Below are 24,146 nucleotides of genomic sequence, written 5' to 3'. Positions count from 1 at the left end.
GGTTTCTTCCTCGTTTTCGGCCACAGGCACAATGAGAAGGTTTGTTCATTCTGAAATAAGAAAGCAATGTCTGGAATTTCACTTCACAGTTGAATTCCTCGGAAAACGACGCCGGCTCGTGACATCACTGTGCCATTTTCAGGCCCCTTTTATCTAAATAACACAATGTGATTCAAGAGTTGTAAATCCTCAAATATAAAAATCTGCAGTCATTGCAAAATAGCTATAATTTCTAGTTATACACAGTACATGCTGCACCTCGTCCGCTCAATCACGCAACACATAGATGAACTGGAACCGACCTTGACCAGAAACCGCCGATTTCTTTCAAACTGCGCTGGCACAAAATAGTCTGAACTTGTGCGTTTCATAGACAAAATGGCAACCGTCTGTTCGCGGAGGTAATCATTATGTTAAAGCATCCAAGCTTTTATTCCCCGATGTACCGTGAAAAAAATTCCCATCCTTGAGGAGGGTAGGCGTATTGGGTGTTAGCACCAATAACCACATGCGCGTCGGAGGCGCAGTTTTCTCCACTGGTAGCTTCTCAGCGAGCGAAGTGGGCGGAGGGTTCTTCAGGATTCTGTCTTTGCGGTGCCAGAGCTCTTTCTACGGAGGCAACCGAGGAGGTTACACAGGTGAGATGATGTTATTCTAGCTAACCTGCTGGAACAGAATCATGCGCCGCATATCGAATGACGTATGCGACAGGCAAACATTGTGCTATGCATGTAAGACCAGCCAGAGGTCTACATTTATACAGGTGTGTTACCTGTAGCTTACACAGAAAAGGGGCTGGGTTTATTTTCTCACTTTTCGACTCTTTCCGGAACAGGTCAGCGACCGGTTTATCAAATGTATTAATCGATGGATTCGACTGGGAAGCCCTGGCGCAAGGGACAGTCTAGTTTACTTCACTGTGGACATACCTCGTCGGGAATTCCTCGACCATCGCTGGAACCTGCTGTCAATCCCAAAGCGTTTATTGTCAAAGAGGGATAGCTACAGTAGGAAGCGCTTCCTGGTCACTGTAAACTGCGTCTTTTTTATTACGACTGGGGAGATTGAATGCGGAGGGTTTTCTTTGAAACGGAGCACTGACGCATTGTGGAGACGACAGACTGGATTGCCCACCGGCTGCGCTTTGCTAGTATAGACTACGACTCTGAATAGAACCACGATGGATGTAGTCCGGTTGGAAACCGGGGAGCATCATCCGGAAAACGGTTTCGTGTCACTGGAAACGACTTCAACGAGCTTGCTTTCACGTATCGACGGCGCTGTATTGCCGTTTCTTGGGGGATTTGGAAAATACCAAAAACAGCTCATTGTACTAACGTGGATTCCGGCGTTATTCATCGGATTTAGCCAGTTCTCTGATTATTTCCTTTTAGCCCAGCCAAATCATACGTGCGTACAGCCGACGGCCGGCACAGTGATTCCGACTGCAAGTTCTGTCTCGTCATTTGATGGTCCCAACAGTACCACGGCTGCTCCACATTTTTACAACAATGGCACTCGCAATGAATCTAGAAGCATTCTGTGTTTGTGCAACGAGTGGAACTATGAGCTACGGACGGGGCTCGTACAAAATGTGGTCACTAAGGTAAGTAAGATTCGCAGCGTTACGTTCGAGATTTACCGAGTCGGTCCGACAATTACAGGCATGATTGCACGGGTGCTTACGATCATTGTAGCATTGTACATTTAGTGCATTTCAGCTGCATTGGCTTGGTGCAGCATATTTTGGGGAAGGCTCCGAGGAGGAGGGGGGGGGGGGGGGGGTGGAGCGGCAATCAAGCCCTGTTCGTACCACATGGTCCATAGTGTACATTTATTTTTTAAAAATGAGAGTTTTTTTCTTGTAATACTGTAATTCCTACTGCAAGGAAAACGTTTTCTCCAGCCCCAACCGGTATTGTAAGGTATCTAGGTGGTGTGCGCATTTTGTAAATGGTCCTATCTAACAATACTGTATAAATGTCAATAACAACATGTATATCTGTGGACAGCTGTCGGAGGAAAGTGCTCATTTTTGCATAAGAACAGAAAAGTTTACCAGAAATATAGCCTGACATAAGGGGGACTAAGTCCTAGATTATTCACAATTGTGCATCATGAACGGATTTTTAAGGGGGGGCTAGGCAACGGTGCATTGTGCGGTTATAACGATAATGTGAATGAGGCAACATAAAAACCCTAACATACGTTGTAGCATATTAGGATAACAGGGACCGATGTTTATGGAGCGAATCCAGCACCGGACAAGTGCAGGAATGCGTCGCAGTGCTGACTGACAGCATGAGTCATCGAACCGGGTGATAAGCGTGAGGGATAGCAGGAGAGTGTCACCAGTTACCCTCGCGGTAGGCGCTGAGGAATGCAATGGGTGTGAAAAACCGCTACTGCTATGGCGAAACGCCTACTTTGATGTCGACCACAGGGCAATGACTGTCACGCTTCCAGTGTGCCTGTGATTTTTTTTTCTTCTACTGAGGCCATTCGCTGTGGCAGCAGCAAAGATCTTAATTTGAACTAAAACTTGACAGTCGAAGAAAGGTTTTCGATTATATTAAGCGGTCCTTTTTGATAGCTCAACGGCAGTGTTACGACCTCAGACGCAATTTATGGTTGACATTTCTTCGCCTATTAGACTGTTATGACCACATTTATTTGAATGTACCAGGCATGCATTAAGACAATCAGCCTAACAGGGTTGACTTTCTCTTGGTCTTGTCCAATTAGATGTGATCTCTGTGTTGCATTTTTGTGACTTTTAAGCCACCAGTGCACACATAACTTACCAGCTGATAATGTCTATTCTTGTTTTCCCGAGGCTGCCAGGGTCAGAGTATACGTTGACATTCTTTCAGTTACTTCGCACCAGAACTTTCATAATTACTATTTACTTGTGTCCACTGAATCTATGAGGGATATTCTGGCAGTGTTACTAAGCACAGATGAGACACCCCTACTACCAGGTGAACAAAGGGGGTAGCTGTACTGGGGAAGGCTCTGAGGTCCAACTCCCAAACACTACAGTGGGTTCAACCAGTCAAAGGAACTTTAGAACTCGATTAATACATACTGCAACCTCAAATTCTGCATTTTAGTACCCAGTCTATCTTTTCAGCCCGTGAAACACATCTTAGCTCTGATGGTAAATTCTTTGAAATTGCATGATTCTTTGAATCAGACCAAGAATGGCACTATTTTTGGGGAAGGTGACTTCATGTGTGTGCTTAGATGGCACAGTCATATGGTTTAATTCCACATTGGATGCAGCCATCCACAGAAAACAAAGCCAGACACATATATGCTTTCATTAAACCAATAAATATAACTCAGACTTCTACATATTATGGTCTGTGCAAATGTCATTCAGTTAGCAGAGAATTACATATCTGTGCACAATCAATACTAAAGCATGCGGGTGCTTAACTATTGACCAGAACCTGGTTCGATTGTCTTTCTTATTTTATCAGACACCCAAGGCTAAAAGAGGTTTCCAAGGAAACAAGTTAACGCAACAATATATCAATATAAAATGCAGTTGAATTATCACAAGGTTGTGAAGCAGTAAAAAATCAAACCAATATAGAATAGTACATAATGTCTATACAAGCATGAGAAAATGGCAGAAAATCATTCTATTCCTTAATAAATGTATGATAACATGAGTAGAGAAGAACAGATGAACTTGGGTCTTTTGATACCATGTATGTCTTTTGGCTTTGGGTGGCTGATCTACACTCACATGCTTTACTGATTGTACACCTGCAGGCCTTAACTCTTTCTGTATAGTGTGTATGTACGCATTACATGCCTAATGCTCTGATGAAGGTATCTTGATGGAAAGCTCAGCTAATTAAATGATATTTGCATAGAACAAAGTATACGGAAGTCCAATTTATCCTCATGAAAATGTATTCATTCCTGCACACCTATGCAGAGTTTTGTTGGATAAGCGGACGTTTTCTTATCTTTATACTTTCATTACATCCACAGCTCCTAACCACTAGACAAGCTACCTTTTCCACCGGCTGTGGGAAGCCAAGCTGATAATGTTGGTATATTTCAGTCTGACTGACTGAAAGAAAGATTGGATCTCAACTGGAATGAAACTCTAACTTTAATCTCCGTATACCAGAAGCCAATATGATGTGTTATTCCTTTACATAATCCAAAAATAGACACCCAAGTTGAGTAATAGCAGCTCTGTGTATGTGTGATGTGTGTGTGTGTGTGTGTGTGTGTGTGTGTGTGTGTGCGCGCGCGCACGCGCGTGTGTGAGCGACAGAGATGGAGAGCGAGAGTAAGACTGCTATCCTTTCCGTTCTGATTTACAGTTTTGTTATGCTTGATGACTATTTGTGACTCATGGCAGGTTCACAGATGGATTCATTACTTTGATCATGTATCACTGTGTCTAATGTAGTGACGTATCTACTGTCTGATTTGTTCTTACATCAGCTTTGCACAATAGCATTGTTTCCCAGTTACAGGTACATGGTTACCATAGTACCCATTTCTAAATCTGATTAAACACAGGTAAATGTTATGCTGGTATATAACTTCCCTTCCTGCCATAATGCAGCCTGTGTTTTATTCAAGTACTGAGTTGATTGTTTTAAGGGCATCCTCTTGTACAAATGCTGCATCAGAGTGCTGTATTTTATGGATTGGCTGGTATAATGGGTACAGTGAATGGAATGAACCATCCAGGTGATTTGAAGTTCAGTGAATCAGCATTGTATCCAGGTAGCATGATAACACAAAACATAACAATTGTTTTTCAAATCAATCAATCAAATTGTATTTGTTACAGATGATTTTTACAATCAAGATTTTTACAGTGTAGCTACTGAAGTGGTTTTGTATTTCGTGTAATATGCGAACATTGCGTTGTGGGTGAGGGATGGAGTGTTAAGGGGTATGGGAGACTTATATGTATCCAATAGTGATGGCCGTGTTAACCCTGTCATGGGCCGAACTACTATGGCTGTCAAACCCTGACGGGTATGAACCAATCAAATGGTTTTGGGCACCAGAGCAGATCATTATGATTGGTGATGAGCAGGAGTCAGCAGTTAAACATGGTAGCTCCTCCCAGTTTGGAGTTTATGAAGCTCCACTCTCCCGTTACCAGAGCGTGCAGCTAATTAACGATCTAATCAGAGCAATTAAGCCATGACTCCCCTCCCCCATCCTACACACACACACACACACACATACACACAGACACACAGTGAGTTTGTCAGCTCTTTAACAGCAGTCTAATTAGAGTAGTATCTCATCTCTCTGAGCAGTGTGTGAGCGAGGCCTGATGACATTAAACAGCTGCTGTCAGTATGCAGTATGGATCCAGCCGCAGTGTTTGCGCAGGGATAATCCCGCCAGTGGAACAGCGACCTGTTGTGCCAGGTCAGTGTGCAAAAGGCCTGTGCCCTGTGGCCCGGGAGAAACCAGGAACCGATACCATGGCTGTGCTTATGCAGGCAGGTCAGCTCGTTCGCCCGATACACACCGACTGCCGCGTGACTGTGTTGAGTAACACTCCTGGCCAGACTCTGCAAAGCCCGCCAACACATGCTGAAGGCTCACAAAGTGCCGGGTGAGAGTGACTCAGGGGGTCTGCGCTGCCTGGCGGGGACGCACCGGGACTTTAAAAGGGATGGAGGCAGTCTTCACACCTCCACGGTGACACACAGGTGCCCGCAACAGCAGAGATCTGTCCCTGTGAAGATCGACCTGGGTATAAATGCTGTGTTTTCTCTGTCTCACAACAACAGCGGCAACAAGGAAATCCACTTATGAGCTGTAATAGAGCCTTGTAATATGTGACAGCCAGGGTGGTGCCTGACAGGGGCAGCAGTGTAACATAGTGGTAAGGAGCAGGGCACATAACCAGAAGGTCACTGGTTCAATTCTCTGCCAGCACACTGCTGGTGTATCCTTGGGCAAGATACTTAACCCACAGCTGCCTCAGTAAATATCCAGCTGTATAAATGGGTAACATTGTAAAAAGACTGTAACCTATGTGACTCACTCTGGATAAGCGTGTCTGCTAAATGCCAATAGTGCCAATCTGAATCTGAATCTGAATCTAATATAATGAAAGTGCCTGTTCTCTTGGAATCGTACAGGTAGGAACCATTCACCGGGTGCACTGTTGGTGTGTCCAAATAAATATTTTTCGTTTTAGTAAATAGTTATTGACTTAATCCAGAAAAAACATGAAACACTTTAAATTCATTTGAAGATCCAAAATACATAGATGTACACATTAAATAATCATGTTAAGGTGAAGTGCTGATGGTGATTTAGGGAACGATTCTTGGTGCCATCTTTAGTTGTGAAACGCATTACTCAAACAGGATATGATGCGTTGACTTCTAAGTGGCAGATTGCATTCGGTATTTTAAAAAATTGTTCCCATTTCCTTTATTTGAATATTTGTTTCACTTCATGTAGCTCCACACTTCAAGCAGGTTTGTTGCAGAAGTGGTGGGAGTCTCTACAGGAGTTGTAATAGTAGTACAGTACTGTCAGTTTAAAACCTGCAAATGATATCATGGTCGTCTGTAGTCCCCATTTCCTCATCCAGAGCAGGTAGATGTCAAAACATCTTTCTCATGTGCTCATGTACTTAATATTTTTGTTTATTCACTCGGCAAAAACCCTTATGCTGCACAGCTGGTTATTAACTGAAGTAATTTGGGTGAAGTGTCTTGCTCATAGGTACAAAATGATGTCCTATAGGGGAATCAAAACCATGCACTTTTCATGTGATAAGTCCAGTTTATTAATCATTGTAGCATATCACAGCTACCTGTTTCTACAGGCAGTGCCCTATAGAAGTTCCTTCTACAGTCCATGCAGTATGGAGTTTCAACTAGATTGGTTATGATGTCATAATACGTGGTGACGACTGACAAGGTTTCATTCGGGGCCAATGGGAAAAGAGCAGGGAGGTGAAGAGCCTCATTGGAGCTGAAGTTATAGAACTGGTATCAGCAAACAGGAAGCTATTGCTGAAAGAGACAAGGAAAGGGAAGTAGGAAGTGGCCCTTGGGTGTTTTTTTTTTATGCTGCTTACACTTTCAACTGCAGCATGTCAAGGGCACCTAGGGTGGGTTTTCTAAACCCAGAGAAAGCATTTGGTTGGATTTGCCAGGCATTTATCACACAGCCCTGCCAAGCTGTGAAACGAATAAAAGCTGGAATGAGCTGGAGGTTGGCCGTGTGAGGGGAAAATGCAGATCCTGGGAAACCCTCGTTAGTCATTAGGAGAGTTCATCACGTTCAAATGAGGATTGAGCCACGCTAGTGCTGTGGTCTTTTTTTTTCCCCCTCACGTTACTCTTGTTATAATCGCTCGTTTCAGAGGCCATGGAAAGAGGTCAGGGAGAAAACGGGTTATTTAATCCGTGGCGATTGTTTGAAATAGGGGAAATGTGTGAGAATATTTCATCGCTACTATCGTAACTTCAGCTTTTTTGAAAGACAAAAATGTTATTCGTGATAGCTAACGTTTTGTGTCTTTATACTTTGTAAAGTAGAAAGAGCATATCATACATCAAAGACACATAAGCTACTTTCAGGGTGTCAGTCACCGGACTGAACCTGGCTGGTCCTGCCCTGAGTGTTGCTTTATCACACACACACACACACACAGACCAACACGTAAAACACACTCTCTGCTAATATTCTAATGAGGGCTTTACACTAGCCTGTTATGTAGAGACTCCCTGTTAGCTAGTGAGAAGGCCCTTCATGCTAACCTGCTTTGAGGGTCCTCTCTGCAACCTAACATGCTAAAAAGCTGTAACAGTCCTGTGCTAAAATGCTAAGAGGGTCCTCTGCTTATACGCTATATACGCTACAAGGTTCCACTTTCATAATGCTCTATGAGGGCCTTACACTAGTCTGCTATGTGGGTACTCACTGTTAACTTGTGAGAAGGTCCTTTATGCTAACCAGCTGTGAGGGTCTTCTCTGCAACCTTTGGGCTGAGGAGGGCGTACTGTCACGATTAAGCGCTGGAATGTCGGTTCAAGGGCACCCAGAAACACATGACACATCTCTCTCTGTGAGCTTTGTCCCCGTCCGAGAGGTCTGTGAGCGTTTGTGGCAGCTAATCAGATTAAAGAGCAGAATTTTACTGCAATGCTGTGGACCCCTGCCCTGGACTGAACAAGTCGGTCAAGACCTAATTGTACCACAGTGTAGTGACACGTCATCTGTTACCAGCAAGGACAAAGGCCTCCACTCTTTCTCTCCCTCTCTTCGCTTCTGTTTTTCAGCCTCTCTTAGTGGAGACCGTACAGAAGAGAGACAGACACACATTCACACACACACACACACACACACACACACCTTTGTTCTCTATCCCTACGGTTTCTGTATTAAGGTTGTAATGCTCAGATGTGCACATGGCACATTGTCTGACTATGACTGGGGTTGTTTTCTTTATGATGGGACAGGGCATTGTGACCTGGATGGTTTAGCGGAAAGGTTTGCGGCAACCTGTCCAAGTGATAAAGGCGGATTATATACCATTATGTACAAAGTGTATTATTTTTTTGCACATTTAATTGCTCAGCAGAAGCATTCATACAGAACAACTTTGGCAGGTTTGTTTGTACAGAATAAGTTTGGCAGGATTCATTAAAATATATTGCAGGAACAAGATCAGCAATCTTGAAGTACAGAAGCAATAAGAAGTAAAGAAATGGTGAATGTTGAGACCAGAGTATGTCAGGGAAATGGAGCAGCTGGATGATTATAACAGTGCTTTGGTACTATGCTGGATGGCCCTCTCATATACTGCCCTGCAAAACTCTGAACAACACCAATACCTGAGAAATGGATATTACTCCACACAAATCCCTAGGGTGTTTTTTAGGTCATCCATACCCTGTAAATCTTCTCAGAACCAGTTGTGCCACTTCAGTCTTCCCATAGTGCCTTGGGAAGTGGTCTGTGTACAGGTGCCTGCAGGTGCGTTGTGTTACTGGCGAGTCAGTTCAGAGATGATTTGTTTTTAATAAGTATTAATATGTTTTACTGGTGCGTTGGTGCAAGTGTTTTATGTGATGCTGTATGAGTGTCTCCATAAAGCTGAGTTGTATTTTGCAGTTATGGTATTTCATGTGTTACAGGTGAGCTTGCTAAAGGTGTGCTATATTTTGCTAATTTGCTTGCTTGGTGTGTCTTGTGTTTCTGGTCTCTTGGCAGAGGTGCATTATGTGTGTTTATGTTAGTATGCATATGATATGTGTTGGTGGTAAGTTAGCGAATCCGTGTAGTGTAGTGTAGATGATATGCATTACCTGTCTGTAGAGGTGTGTAACATGTGACTAGCTTTAGTGTTATGCAATGCGGTGTCCCCAGCACAGTTCACTGTGGGACTGGCTTCACGACAGGGGAGCGGCACATTGCCCTCCAAAGGAGCTCAACGCTATCCCAGCAGGCTGTGGGAGCCGCGTTATGAGCCTCCTTCTCCCCCAGCCTGCAGCTCCAACGGAATTTAGCCTCCTCTCTCTCTCACACCGCACTGCAGCGTGAGAGGAGATAAAGCTTGCTCAACTTGGAAGCATTCGTTTGAAGTCAGGCTTTGATAACCAAGGTGCTCCGCAGGTTGCTAGGCAATAACTTCGCCATGGTTCCAGTCTCTCTCTCTCTCTCTCTCTCTCCCTCTCTTTCTGTTTCTGTCTGTCTCTCTGTCTCTGTCATTCCATTTCTGTCTGGCTCTGTCCCCCCCCCCCCCCCCCGGTTTCTGCCTGCCTCTCTGTTTCCCTCTCTCCCTCTCTCTCTCTCTTTCTGTTTCTGTCTGTCTCTCTGTCTCTGTCATTCCATTTCTGTCTGGCTCTGTCCCCCCCCCCACCCCGGTTTCTGCCTGCCTCTCTGTCTCTCTCTTTCTCTCCGTTTCCCTCTCTCTCTCTCTCTTTCCCTCCTTCTCCTTGGCTAGTGTCCCAGCTGCGTCAGATCAGACGCTGTAGCTGTGCTGCCAGTATCTCTGCTTGGATCAGGGTCATGAAGGCAGGGTCTGTCAATGAGTGGACAGGGTTCTGGCACACCCTGTCCTCCACACAACACCACGTCACACTCGCCGGCCTTCGTGCTGACAACTTTGGAAGCCAAAGCTACATACCCCCTGACATGCCTTAGCTATAGGTCAGCTATATCTGAGCCGAACAAATTGACTTAGGTAGACAGTAGTTCTGCCAACCCCAGATACAGTTATAAAGTTCACCCTGAACCCAGGAAGGTCAAACACCTTTTTAAATACCACCAGCATGGTGTGTGTCTACCTCTACCTGTGTACCACATTCTGGTTCACATATAGTCAGTAGTTCATGCTAGAAAATAAATAAACATTCCATCTCCCGTGTTGTACGCTGTGAGCAAATGGTCTCTTTGCTGTGGTCCCTTCAGAAGAGGGGAAACAGAAGCACAAGCATGATGGTTCTGCCCTGTGGCTCCACCCCTTGTCACCCTGCCACCAATCACAGGCCAGCGAGCAAAACGCATTTTGCAGGCGATCTGGCTCGTTTCTTTACAAACAGACGTTGTGCAGGCAGGTTCAGGCTGTACCAGAAAAGATTAACCCCAAAAAAAACATCCTGGGTTCAGCAGCAGTTGAGAAGTTAGGCGAGGCTTCGTTCGATAAAAGGCAAACCACCTTGTTGATGCAGATTAGAGCAACAAACTTTGGGCGAGTGGTTTTTTACGTCGTGGTATCAGCTGTCACATGACAGAGGGCGTTCATGTCCGTAGCCCCTGTGACACACCCATCGGCCTTTGTTTACATACTGTGTCGTTTTAAGTCCTGTGCTCACATATGCCTCCATTGTCACGCTTGGCCAGAATTGCGCAATAGAAACTATTTGTCGGTTGCCTGTTGCTAGGTGACACAATACTAAACGTAACCTTTTTCTTAATTATTATATAAGGAACGGGTTTCACTTCTCTTTTGCATGCTGAAGTTGTATTCCAGGTGCTTGTCAAACAGTCGCATTTTGAGGGGGGGATGTGAGATTACAGTGTGTACTGTAGCTTTCTATTACGCTCATTAGGTCATAGTTCTGCTTTTGTTCTTTCTAGTACGTCACTGTTTGTTTTTTCTGTTCACATTTTATCATTTAAATACGCTCAGTCCAAATGGATTTTACATCATATATTTTGATGTATGTTATCTCTTTTTCTGCCAAGGGAAAAAAAAAAGATTGTTTATTTCAGTATTGCAGGCAGAGTTGCTATTCTCGGTCGGTTCGCTCGGTGTATGAGATATAGTCCTTCCTCTCTGCCGCTGCTACAGCACCTCTCACGGAGGGCAGGAAGCATGGTGTAGAATATGTAAATTCTGTTTGCATCCCTCTGTGTCGTACATTGCAGGGAGTGCGGAGTCCTTTAACCCTCTGTATTTCTGCTTTATAGTCTCACACCTAACAGTGCATACAGGAATAGCCAGGGGTCTGTGGTAATACACCCTCTTGATTTGTATTGCCATTAAAATGCTATTAGAGGCTGCATAAATAGCGTGTGGTTTTCTCTCTAGTTAGCCATTTCATTTTAATCTTTGGATTTTTTGATTGCGTGTGGGCATAAACCTAGCTGTATAAATTCGACCAGGAGAATTGACTGTCCCAATACGAACTGAATCCTCCCTGATGTTAACATGCTCCTGTCTTGCTGTGTAGATATGGCCAGTTCTCTTTGTATTGATCAGACAGCCTACTCTGTATGTCTTGACTCGGTTCCTCCTGTTTGTGTCCCTGACCTAGCCTCTTAGTTGCACCGGCTACAGTACAGTCCCATAAACCGTGATTCATTAACTCACTGATTCACTCTCACTCATTCACTTGCACATACGTGCATACCACACGCTCGGTCTCTATCATTTGTTCCCTCAGACTCTCTCTTTCACTCTCCCAGTCAGTCTCACCCTGTCATTGCTCTTGTCTTTTCTCTCTTTCTCTCTCTCTCTCTCTCTCTCTCTCTCTCTCTCTCTCTCTCTCTCTCTCTCTCTCTCTCTCTCTCTCTCTCTCTCTCTCTCACACACACACACACACACACACACACACACACACACACACAAATCCTGCTCATTCAGACAGTTAGGCTCACAGTGGGGGCCCAAAGAATAGCAACCACAGTATCCTCACTGAACCAAACTGTGCTATGTAAGCCGCAGGCCGGATTTAAAATGCGATCCTGGTAAAAGGCCTACGCTAAAAGCTCACTGCTTTATTAAGTCAGTCAACCAGGCGGAAAAATTCCAGTTAATGTACGTTAAAGGGAAGTTCAACTAATGAGCCAATGTGTCATGTGGCACCGGTATCTGCTCTGACACATGCTGTTTTGATCCTGAGCGGTTAATGATAAGCTGTCTTGACAAGGCATTTGTCTTTCTATGGCCCTGTCTGCATATAGCCATATCTACATATATATATATATATATATATATATGCCCCCACGTATAGCACAGAGTACTGCACTGGATGGCTTCTCCATTTTACTAGCTGCAGTCACTACCAGCAGGTCATCAACTCTATACAGTTTTGCAGATTTAGTGGAGATTTGGACTCAGTGAAGGATGACATTAGAAAAATAAAATCGAAAGTCGCCTGGAGGAGCCGTGCCCCTACCCGCAATCAGTGGGCCAAACGAAGCATGCCCCTCTTGCTTGTCACGGGTGGGTTCTTGTCCACACTCAGAGATGTGGAGAACCATGGTCTGCGGGGTTTTACAGACACTTCTTAACCAACAGCAAATTGGTACCTGCAACCACAAGAGACTCAAGTGCCCATCCAATCCGTGAGTCTCATTATGTAAATAAGGCCTGGATTGGAAGCAAAAGCAGAACCCCATGGATTGCCCCTGGACAGCGCTGATGCAGATCATTCTTAATAAGCTCTGTGCCGCAGCAGACTACTGGGTGTTGTCAGGCTCATAGCATTAAACTCTTACCTCTCAGAGCTGGCCAGGGTAGCCATTTAGTTCGGCGAAGGCACTGATGAGCTAAAGGTACAGTATTTGAAAGGCCAGATGGAAAGATAGATTACCGAAAATACTGTTCCCATGGACCAGAATTGAGTCACTCCTCAGATACCAGGGCCAGGGTTGAGTGGCTGAGCCAACATTACAGCCCACTAGGACTAGCGTAGAATAGCCCTGATCTCTGCCAGTGCTTTGCAATATATTTAACGCTGAACATATTTGCAGACTTGAATGTCTGCTGAGGTAGTGCAGTTCGCACAGTTTGACGTTGAAACCCATATTCTTCTGATTACAGGTTCAGTTCTCTAAATGCTTCTTTGCACTGAGCTCGCCAGCATGTGATGCTGAAGCAACGGCAAATTATTTGGAGCTCAGTCCCTGTTTAGATGTCTTTCTTTTGAGGAGGGTGTGAACAACGTGTGTGACAACGTGTAAAAAAGATAAACTTGCTTAAATACCTGCCATATTTAGCACCATGTGTTAGAAAAATGCTGTGGTCGCTCAGCGGTTTCTCAGCATTTCATTACACCTGCAGGGCTTATGGTGTTCTTTTGTTTCCATTTCGAATACTCTCCAAAAATTCATGCAGCCAGTTAATTAGTCCTTTGTACTTTGCTCATATAATGTGGTTGTTTCTGCAGGCTATATGACATGTGTTCAGTGCTTGATTTTTCAGTCCTACTGCTTCTGGCTTTTGGATGAATGAGCTCTCTCAGTTTTCAGACGGAGTTTCCTAATAAGTTTGCTTCCCTCCTTACGACCACTTGAAACAGTGTAAGGAAACGCTGCCAAAAAAAAAAGACCTTCCTGGACAGAGAGCCACGTGACTTATCCACTTTCCGACTGTTCTGCGCTTCAGAAACTCATTTTTAGTTTCCTCATTTCATGCTTGGAGTGATAGGTCAGGGGCAGAGAGAAACGGAACATTGCTTTGATGGAGGCTCCATTAAGTTAAGATAAGCCGGAGACTTTCTTACTGGATGGGTACTCACAGGTTGCTGAGAGATCGCCTGTAATATGCTGTCACTCTCTGGTGCAGTTTGAGGTTTTTCAAGTTAAAACCCCCTCCATATTTCTGGCAGCACTTCACATGAAAGTGGGCCGAGAAGCTTTGATAAGCTGGCATGTAATAGATGTTTCTGTCTTTCTCCACAGTGGAATTTGGTGTGCGATTCTGCATGGAAGGTGCACATTGCCAAGTTCTCTTTACTGGTGGGCTCTATTTTTGGATACCTGGTCTTGGGAGTACTGGCTGACTGGTGAGTTATTCTCATTGTTATTCTCCTCTTTCAAAAATATGCATCCCAAACTATAATCACGTATTCACATGTATGTGTAGTTATATAAGATAATATAGTATACACTCGGTGACCACTTTATTAGGTACACCTGTACACCTGCTCACTGATGCAAATATCTAATCAGCCAATCATCTGGCAGCAACTCAATGCATGAAATCACAAAGACACAGTCAAGAGGTTCAGTTGCTGTTCAGACCGAACATCAGAATTGGTAGGAAATCTGATTTAAGTGACTTTAACTGTGGGATGATTGTTGGTTCCAGACGGGGTGGTTTGAGTATCTCAGAAACTGCTGATCTCCTGGGATTTTCATGCTCAACAGTGTCTGGAGTGTATAGAGAATGGTGTGAAAAACAAAAAAACATCAGTGTGCTCCAATGCACTCCACAGTCACCAGATCTCAATCCAATAGAGCACCTTTGAGATGTGGTGAAACGGGACATTCGCAGCATGAATGTGCAGCCGACAAATCTGCAGCAACTGCGTGATGCTGTCATGTCTGCATGGAGCAGAATCTCTAACGAATGTTTTCAGCACCTTGTTGAATCCACGCCACGAAGAATTCAGGCTGTTCTGGGGAACAAAGGCGGTTCCTACCCAATGTTAGAGAGGTGTACCTAATAAAGTGGTCACTGAGTGTATACGAGCTCTATGTATAATATAGTATGCAGTTCTACTAAATCTTCAGCAATGTATGCATATAATAGCATATTTAAAATGATGTTATTCTCATGTATGTGGTGTATTTGAAGTATATATTTATATGTATTAAATGTATTTTTTAAATGTTGGATATTGCTTTTTAATGTGCCATGCTTTCTTATGAGATACACAGTTATAATTTTTGGATCCTCTTGATATAGATTCAATATAGCAATATTATTATATTTAATATTGTTCTATTTAATAGCAATATTAAAACAATGTAATAACAACATTAATCTATAATATATTAGTCTTTATGAATATAACCTTCTACCTGTTACTTAACCATCTACCTAATCCAGTCCAATAGCTGTGTAATCTGTCTCTTAGTTGTTTTTATCTGTATTTAAGTGGAGGGCTGAAGGTTGTGATAGTCACTCACTTGTGCATTCAACAGATTAATCAGCAACTCCATTATGAAAGAGTGACATTTTCATTTCGATTGTATCTGATGGAAATTGTATTATATAAGGTATATATAATACAATTATTTAATTATTATTTATGTAATTGTATTATTTAAGGTATATACCTGTATAAGGTGCCAGAATCTGGGAGTTTTTCAAATTGAGTTATGTAGCATCTTCCCTTAAGGCAGCTTGGTGGATTCAACTAAATCTGAATTTAAATTGCTTCTGAGGTGACATTTGGAATAAACCTATTCAGTCAAAATATACAGCCATGGGGTTAACTGTGTGTCAGTTCAGAAGTAGCCAAGAAGTGTGGGGTTTGACAAGCCAGATCACTGTGTTCAGGGAATCATTTGCTGTTCCTGTGTCCGTCGTGCAGGTTCGGACGTCGGCCTGTTCTGATCACCTCCGTCCTGTTCATGCTGGTTTTCGGGTTGACGGTGGCCTTCTCCATCAACGTCCCCATGTTCAGCACGCTGCGCTTCTTCGAGGGCTTCTGTTTGGCTGGCATCACTCTCTCCTTGTATGTGCTGAGTAAGTAGTCCCCTGCTCTTTGTCTGTGCCTGTGAGGGCTTCTCTGCCATGTCTTTCGAGTGGTGACCCTTGAACTCCACACACATATAATGTATTGGCTGAGATGGGGCTGGTAGGAAAACTCTAAACACATATACAGTACCAGTCAAAAGTTTGGACACACCTGATTAAGGTAGTGAGAAACATGCCTTCAAAGACATGTTGATCTAAAGACTTAAATGCTTGCAATTTGTTTCTTAGACAAGTATAAATAGTGAAGTTGATGCCTATGTGTGAATTTCTGTTGTTGGTCAGTGCATAATTCCATTTGCATTACTTTATAGTTTTAATGTCTTTACTATTATTCTAAAACATGGAAAATAGTAAAAATAAAGAAAGAAAGGTGTGTCCAAACTTTTGACTGGTGCTGTGTATCTCCTGGGAGAGGCTCAGATTAGGGTTTGTCTGAAAATTCCAGTTGTTGCAACTTAGAGGCTGAGGTTAGGGTTTGACTGAAAACCATGCATGAAATCAATGTTGTGTCTGCAATGGGGGATCAGCTTAATCTGGAAACGGTATAGTGTTACGTGCGTCTCAAACCAAGGTGAGACATTTGAGACAAACTGTGTGTGACAACCTAAGTATTACTATAGCGTGTGCATGCCAGGTTCATGTAACACAAGCTGTTAGGAGGGATCTGGTGGTTGTTCCAAGAATATCAGGGAAGAGTCTGCTAGCGCTGTAACAGAAATATAACTAAGAGTAGCAGTCGAGAAGGTCATATGACAGTGGCTGAGACGCTGTGGAAGACGTCATTGACGACAATGGAATGCTTTTTTTTTTCCAAGTGGTGACTTTAACCCAGACAAAAACAGGATTCCTCTGTTGCTATAGTGTGGATACCGAGATAAACCCTCTGATAGCTGTGTGGTGCATTATTAAGGAGACCCACTCTGAGTTAGGATTGAGATAATGTTTTTGCTCAGGTTGCGTGCCTAGAGTTCTGGAGCTGGTGTCCTCAGAAATACTGCATCCGTGGCCGGCTCCGCTGTGTTCTGTCGCCATGGTGATGTCTTATGCTCAGATGAGTGGAACTGCAGCATGTCCGAATCCTATTTCAGTCTCGATGAGGGAACAATCCCCAGCATGGAGTTTCCACAAAACCCCTGTGCTGTGCGAATACAATGAGGCACAAAAGCGTTGCGTAACGTTATCCGAAGGATGTCTCCTATGGAAAATCAGCAGACTAGCCATGCAAAGAGTGAACCATCTTTGTGTCTAACTGGGGGTTGACAGTCTTGGCATGCTCAGCTACTTTCCAGGAATGCTGCAGCTCCAAGGCTCAAAGGATTGTGGGGTTGTCAGGTTGGCCTCCTTTTGATAAAGGTTCAATGCAGCTGAAACTGGGCAGCTGCTTTTGAAGCCACAAAACAAACACCCTGGACAAACACCCTTGCATCCTTGAGTTTAATTTGTAACCAAACTATCGCATGTGCCCTATATGACTGATATTACTCAACTAGCCTTAGTGATGTCAGTGGGAATGTTTTCCAATGAAAGAGAGCCAAATTCAGTTACGATTTGGAAGCAGGCGGTCTCTTCTTAATCATTGCAGCTTGCTGTATTTTCTTTAACAGAAAATCTGGTGCTGGTGCTGCCCTCGTCATTCTGATTTATATCAAATTTTCTGCTGTGGCAGCTTTGCCCTTGTGGTGAGAGTTTCACACACCAAAATGTCCCGAAGGTTCTTATTTTCGGCAAAATGCTCCCCTTCCTCTCCTTTTTAACCAAGAGAGGTATAGTCCCACAGGGTATAGAGTTACCTCACAATAAGCAACTGATTCAGACCTGGAAGAGCTTGTGGTGCCACTTCCTACCTGCAGTTAATTCCCACAGGTAAAAAAAATTCAGAACAGAGGCAGAATGACAGCGAGCTGAAACTGTGACCGTGCAGGACAGGTGAGGCCAAAACCCTGACGAGTATGAAACAAAGCCAATCGAAATGTCTAAAGCAGAATTACTATTACTGTGAAATATACTTAATGTGTGTGGCCAAATGAGTGTGGCTTATTTTAGAGTCATGGTCCAGGCTGCCCTCATGGAAGGAACTGGGGTGTTCTGAGAATTGTGATCACCCTGTCTGTTCTGTTAAGGGTGTGACAGAGGGCCCCATTGGTCAGCCTCCTGGGCCCCTAGGATCAGAGTGTGGCCCTAAGGTAATAGAGGAGACGTTAGAGCATCCGATTAAACTGTCCTCAATAACCAGCAAACATTTCATCAGACAGTTCAAATAAAACAAATCTACAAATAAACCTTTCTTTTTTACTTATTCGTGTTGAAACACAGTGTAACCACAAATGTAAAAGAACCTTGCAAATCAGATTAAATTATTGTTACGAATTGATTCTGCTACATTAAACTATTTTTACACTACAAAATTTGATAATAGCAAGGAAATTTGGTGACATCCTTACATAAATAGATGCATTATGTTCAACAGTGGTGTTAATCAGTCAAGACAATTGAAAGCAGAGTCAATACCATTTTCAGTTTAATGGTTAGTTCTCTGCCTCCCATAGTTGTATTCCTAGAGACCAGTGCAGACACAAGTAGGGCAAAGGATTCTGGGAAGGGAAAGTAAGTCAGTGCTGTTTGTGAGCAGTCAGCAGAAGCCAGTCTACTTTTTTGGTAATAAAATGCACTTTTTAAGTGCCCCTCTGAAAGAGGGCTTGTCTTAGGCAACAGAATTGGCCTTTTTAAAAATGTGACGAAGATACAGTAACTGTGTTTACAGAGAGGAAAAAAATAACTGGAATGACAAAGCCTAAAGATCTGGAAAGAGTGTTTGTAGGTTAGGTGAATTTCTGAGGGACCATTTGCCAAAGTAAAACAGCATTTTTATGACATTAAAATAAAAGGTAGCACTGAAATAAAAGTACAATCCTTTCATTCTAGTTCTTAATACGGTGCTGTGGGTACGGTTGTGACCACTGTCTCAGATACTAAATACATATCTATGGACATAGGCATTCCTTGGTCATATTTATTGTCTGTGTGTTTTGAAAGTCTGACGAGTTGACTGTAAATGTCAGAGCCAACCTTGGGAACACTCATTAGTCATCAGAGACACTCCCTGAAGTGAGAGATGTTTCAAACCCTGATTATACAGTTCATAGTGGGGTTGCCCTTACTCATCTCTGGCCTCTGCCAGTGTTTTTCCTTCCTGTACATACAGCCTGAGTGATGGCATTAAAGGAGCGTCCCCGAATCAGCGTTTCATCACCAGCTGTGTATCGACGCTAGCACGTCATGCGGATATTAAACAGAGAGAGAGAGAGAGAGAGAGAGAGAGAGAGAGAGAGAGAGAGAGAGAGAGAGATTTTCCTAACATATCAGGGTTTTAAAATGACAGTTCGGCAGGTAACAGAACACCCCTGCTTTTCTGCATTTACCATTACCAAGGGGATATGATCAACAAGTTCATCCTGGGATTCAACCCTATAGTCTTCTGGTTAGAACTTTCCTGCCCTTACTACTGGTCAGCACGCAAAGCCACATTGTTAAAAAAGCTCATCCCCCACTCCCACCCACACCAAAAAAAAAAAGCAATAAATGTGTTTGTTGAAGACATCCCCTGTGTTTGTGTCTCCTGGGTCCTGTATTCTGCCGTTTCCCCCCCATGGGGGATATTGCTGGCCTTATCACTGCCTGTCTGCTCCTGTGGTTTTTATTTTCTCCACTGTTCTTTCCTGTCAAAACTCCGCTCCCCGGTGGTAAAGTATTTTCCACCAGGTCTGGTCCAAGCTGCCTTTAATTTTGACTGTTCGCGATTCCCTGTGTGGGGGAGGATAGTTTCAGCACTGCGTCTTTGAAACGTTTGACCCTTATGAATTCCTAAACATCAGAACAAAGGGGAGGAGGGGGGATGGGGGGGAGGGGGTTGGATATTGTGCTTGGTCCAGTTTGAGTCCATTCTTAGCAGGCACAGTTCCTTCTGTCCTGTAAAGAATGCAGACGGACTTAATGAGCTTTGCGTGGGGTAGGGTGACGTTGATCACATCTTTAATCCGACAGTCCTCAGATTTAATGGATAGGCTTAAGGTGTCACCTTGAGGAGGACTTTCAATATGCGCCAATGAATCAACCTGATTCATCTGGAAGGGCAGTAGTGTTATTTGGCCAATCCTAGTTTAAAAATCAGGGTTTTTTAACGACTGACAGCAGGGTCAGGCGTATAATTTCATGGATTGTGGGTCATTACAGTATCTAAATCTGAGAAGGGATCGCTGCCCTCAGTCGGGTGTCTGACAGGGTTGTCACCCCCAGGCTTTCACATTAAGACAGTCAGTCTGATGCTTGCAATGTCGCCTGTTGGTAATCACAGAATTTGAAATAAACATGAATTTAGAGAAATGACTAACGTTCACACAGTTGATGGGTTCCAGGAGGCGCACTGGCTGGTAGTGTGCTGGTGGAGCCTTAGAGGTTTATTCCTCTCAGACCACACTGTTACTGAAAGTGTAACATATGAAATGACTGTCTGCACAGCACCTGGGAATCCCTCTTGCTAATTTCGCCTAGTTAAACAAAGGAGCCCAGCCTCCATGCCCTGCTATTGTGCCAATTCGCCGAGTGGTATGTAATCACATAGGTCCCATTGGGAGGAAAGTTGGTGTAACTCGAAGCTCGCGATAAGCTGGCCTGTCAGATTTGAGCCCAGAGGAGAGGAGGCGGAGAACCAATAGGAGCCAGCACCTTATACTACTCCTGTCATTCTCAGGCCTGGGCTGAGATCTCAAACCTGTGCATATGGCTGGCCAATCACGGCCCAGATTAGACCGGAGTACTCCCCTTCTCAGTGTTCATCATATGCCGTACTCTTGAAGAGAGCTACTGAAATCACCCAGCATGCAGTAATGACCTGCTGTTGTGCAGCAGTAAGCTGAGATTGCGAATGGGCCTGCTTGTGTGCGTCTTTGTGCCTGTGTGTATGCGCTTGTGCGTGTGTATGCACATGTGTGTGTGCGCCTGTGTGTGCATGTGTTTACCTTTGTATATGTATATGCGCACTAGTGCATATGTGAGCACGTATGTGTGTATGTATGTGTCTGTGTATGCACTTGTGTATATGTGAGTGCGTGTATTTTTGCGTGTGTCTGTATGCATGTATATGTATATGCACTTGTGTATCTGCGAGCACATGTGTGTGTATGTCTAAGTTTCTCGTGTGTGGGTGTGTGTATATGTGTACATGTGTTTTTGTCTCTTTAGCTCCATATTGGTTGTGTGGTGTGCTGAGCTGGCCTCTGTCTGACCCCCATCTTGGGTCTTATAAACCTAATTGGTCTCAGATCCACACTGTGGATGGGGTCCTTTCTGCACAATGCAGAGACCTTGTGGCAGCATTGATTCCCTTTCATGAACATCAGACATCAATTATATGGATTAATGATGCTTTGAATGGCATATTTTTAACTTCCGTATTTGTTTGTAATCAGATCTGTTCTTTGGAAAACCAGAACGCCTCAGGCTCTCGGAAGTTGCATTCCGAGAGAGAGAGAGAGGGAGGGAGAGAGAGAGAGAGAGAGAGAGAGATTTGTTTTCTCAATAAAACTACTGCTTCAGTGCTATAAGGAGACGCCAGAGAACTTGGAAATGTAATCAAAGTGTTATGATGGCTCAGTTTCGATATTGTAATGATGATCCAACGTGATGAAACAAGGCTTCAAAAACACTATTTAAGTAGGTCTTTATGACGTGCAGATAGAGAGAGAGCTTTATGTTCTCTGTTCACTCTGATAGCAGGACTCGAGGTAATATCATTGTCCTTTTATGGTCTTGTGAAGGAACTATAATATGCTTATACTTGCTCAAATGCCCCATATAAGGACATGCACAGTTTAGAAGTAGGTCTAATCGATGTATGTGTAAGCCAGTCAGCCCTTGGCTCACAGCTCCTGTAGTCTGGACACCTGGTCGATACTGGTGCACATAGCAATAGGGAAATGCGGAGAGGGTGTTTTCCATTTTCTGCCTTTGCTGAATGTTACGCAAGACCATCTCGTTGCTCTGTGTCACACACAGTCTCCTGTGTGTATGTGTGGGTGTGTGCAAGAGAGAGAGAGTTTGAGATCATTGTTACCAGCCTGTGTTTGGATTGTTTAGCGTGAGGATAGTGTGGTGCATTTAATTTGTGCAATATGTGTAGAGAAACTAATGTGCTTTCCAGAACACACTGGAAATAATTGCAGGCATTATTGTAAACAGTGCATTTTCACTGACCATATGCAGGCAGGTGTAAATTATTATTCTAGCATTTCTCTTTCCAATGTGATCGCTATCATTTTCCATCACGGCTGAAAGCTAGATAATGAAATATATTGGATAGATGACGAATTATATAGGAAATCAAGGTATCAAAGGGAATGCTTTGTGGACATGGATGTCCAAAATGGATATACCTTACTATAACAATGAACCACCAACTATGTGGGAGCAAAGTGGTGTGATAAGACAATTTCACACTGCTGTAGCTTGCTGGACATCTACCATTAGTAAAGAACTGTACAGACCAATGCAGTGGTATAGAATGCCATAGAGTTTTATAGAGTGATATAAAATCATGTAATGAGGTATGTAGTGTTATATATTTGGATACCATGGTATAAAACTGCATAGAGAGGTATAGAGTGGTATATGATTTGGTAGAGTGGTATGAAGCCACAAAGATGGGTGTAGAGTAGTATATAATTTATTAAAGTGATATAAAGTTGTATATAGAGCTATAGAGCAGCATATAGTTTCTCAGAGTGGTATAAAATGGTCTAAGAGACATTTGTACTTGCTTACAGTGGTGTAAAGCTGCATACAGAGTTATAGAGTGATGGGCTGTACATTTGATTACAGTGGCATGAAACTGCATAGATGGGTATAGTGTAGTATATGTTTGCTTAAAGTGGTATAAAGTTCTGTAGAGGGCTATGGGGTGTGATACAATTCATTAGAGTGGCATGAAGCTGCACAGATGGGTATAGTATGGTATATATTGGCTTACATGTGGTATAAAACTGCATATTGGTATGAAACTGCATACGGAGGTTAAAAGCAGTGTTCTGGTGTCACCGCTGTGGGCTGTTCCCAGGCCTGCTCCAGCCTGCACAGGTGTGTCTGAGGTGTTCTCAGGAGCTGCCCTGTAAGGTGTGCAGTCTGCCAGCATAGGAACAGGTTTGGCTGATGATGTCAGGGCAGACGCCTCATTTTCCCCTCCGGCCCAGGGGCGGGGCACGTCAGAAGCAGGGACGGCCTCACCCCGTGCACCCTGCACCCTGCCTCGAGTGCAGTGAACTCCGTCAGCTGCGCCCGCTTCGGTCTTCTCAGGCTAACTGTCCTCGACCCAGCCCCGACGCTATGCATTGCACCCCCAGACGGACCTCAGTGCACCCCCAGTTGTCTCCTTATATCCCGATGTCTACATAGTATTTATGACTTTTTGTGCCTCGACCCCACAACAGTGTCTGTTCTGAGGTTGGTGGGGTTGTAACCTAAGCCATAATATAAAGCCAATATTGCATTTGTGTGTTCAAAGTATGGAGAGACTTTACATTTGTCATTTTGCTAAATGGCTTAGAGATAAACCTGTAAATTTATTGCTCAGGGAGGAACAGTTCAATATGTTATGTCATAGTTTGTTGTCTGGGGATATTTTGAATCTACATAATCACTGATATTAAGATGCAGCCATGGCTTATGACACAAAGAAAAGCACTTAAGGACACCGTTGGATTTTGCCTGCATTGCTTAAAAAGGTTGCGTTATTGCTGACAGATTAAAACCTAGGGTTCCGCCTAACGAAAATGTGAAAAACCCAGGGAGGATGTTGAACTGGACATGCTGTGCCACGCAGTTCTCAGTTTGCCGTGTAAGCAACATGAATAGTTCTGTCTTTGGCACAGTAGGTGCCCTTAGACCTTTCCCCCAGTTGATTTTTCAGTTACCTACCTGCACTGTATTGTCATTTTCTAGAGCCTTACATGTCATTCACATGAAACATGATTTCAAGGAACAATTGCTGTGGCCCTCACCCATGAGAGCATGTTTAAGCTCCCCCATACTTTTCCACAGCCAAGGTTACCTGTATAGTGGTCCAAAAAAAAAAAAAAAAACATAAGGCGTTTGACAAGGACTCCATTAACGGACTCATTTTGAAATGAAT

General features: G+C 43.6%; 1 protein-coding gene across 1 annotated transcript in view; it reads left to right on the top strand.

The window, feature by feature from the left end:
* The first annotated feature begins 566 nt into the window (after positions 1-566).
* The window catches only part of LOC118771366 (solute carrier family 22 member 23-like), a 41,135-nt gene continuing 17,555 nt past the window's right edge, over positions 567-24,146 (top strand). Inside the window, exons 1-4 of the mRNA XM_036519340.1 lie at positions 567-638; positions 836-1,606; positions 14,161-14,264; positions 15,801-15,955. Of these exons, the coding sequence (XP_036375233.1) occupies positions 1,181-1,606; positions 14,161-14,264; positions 15,801-15,955 (685 nt within the window). The 5' untranslated portion in view covers positions 567-638; positions 836-1,180. The remainder of the gene's footprint in view (positions 639-835; positions 1,607-14,160; positions 14,265-15,800; positions 15,956-24,146) is intronic.

Source organism: Megalops cyprinoides, chromosome 24 (assembly GCF_013368585.1).
Source record: "Megalops cyprinoides isolate fMegCyp1 chromosome 24, fMegCyp1.pri, whole genome shotgun sequence".
In the NCBI taxonomy this organism is placed as follows: domain Eukaryota; kingdom Metazoa; phylum Chordata; class Actinopteri; order Elopiformes; family Megalopidae; genus Megalops; species Megalops cyprinoides.
This window is presented reverse-complemented; position numbering and strand designations above follow the sequence as displayed.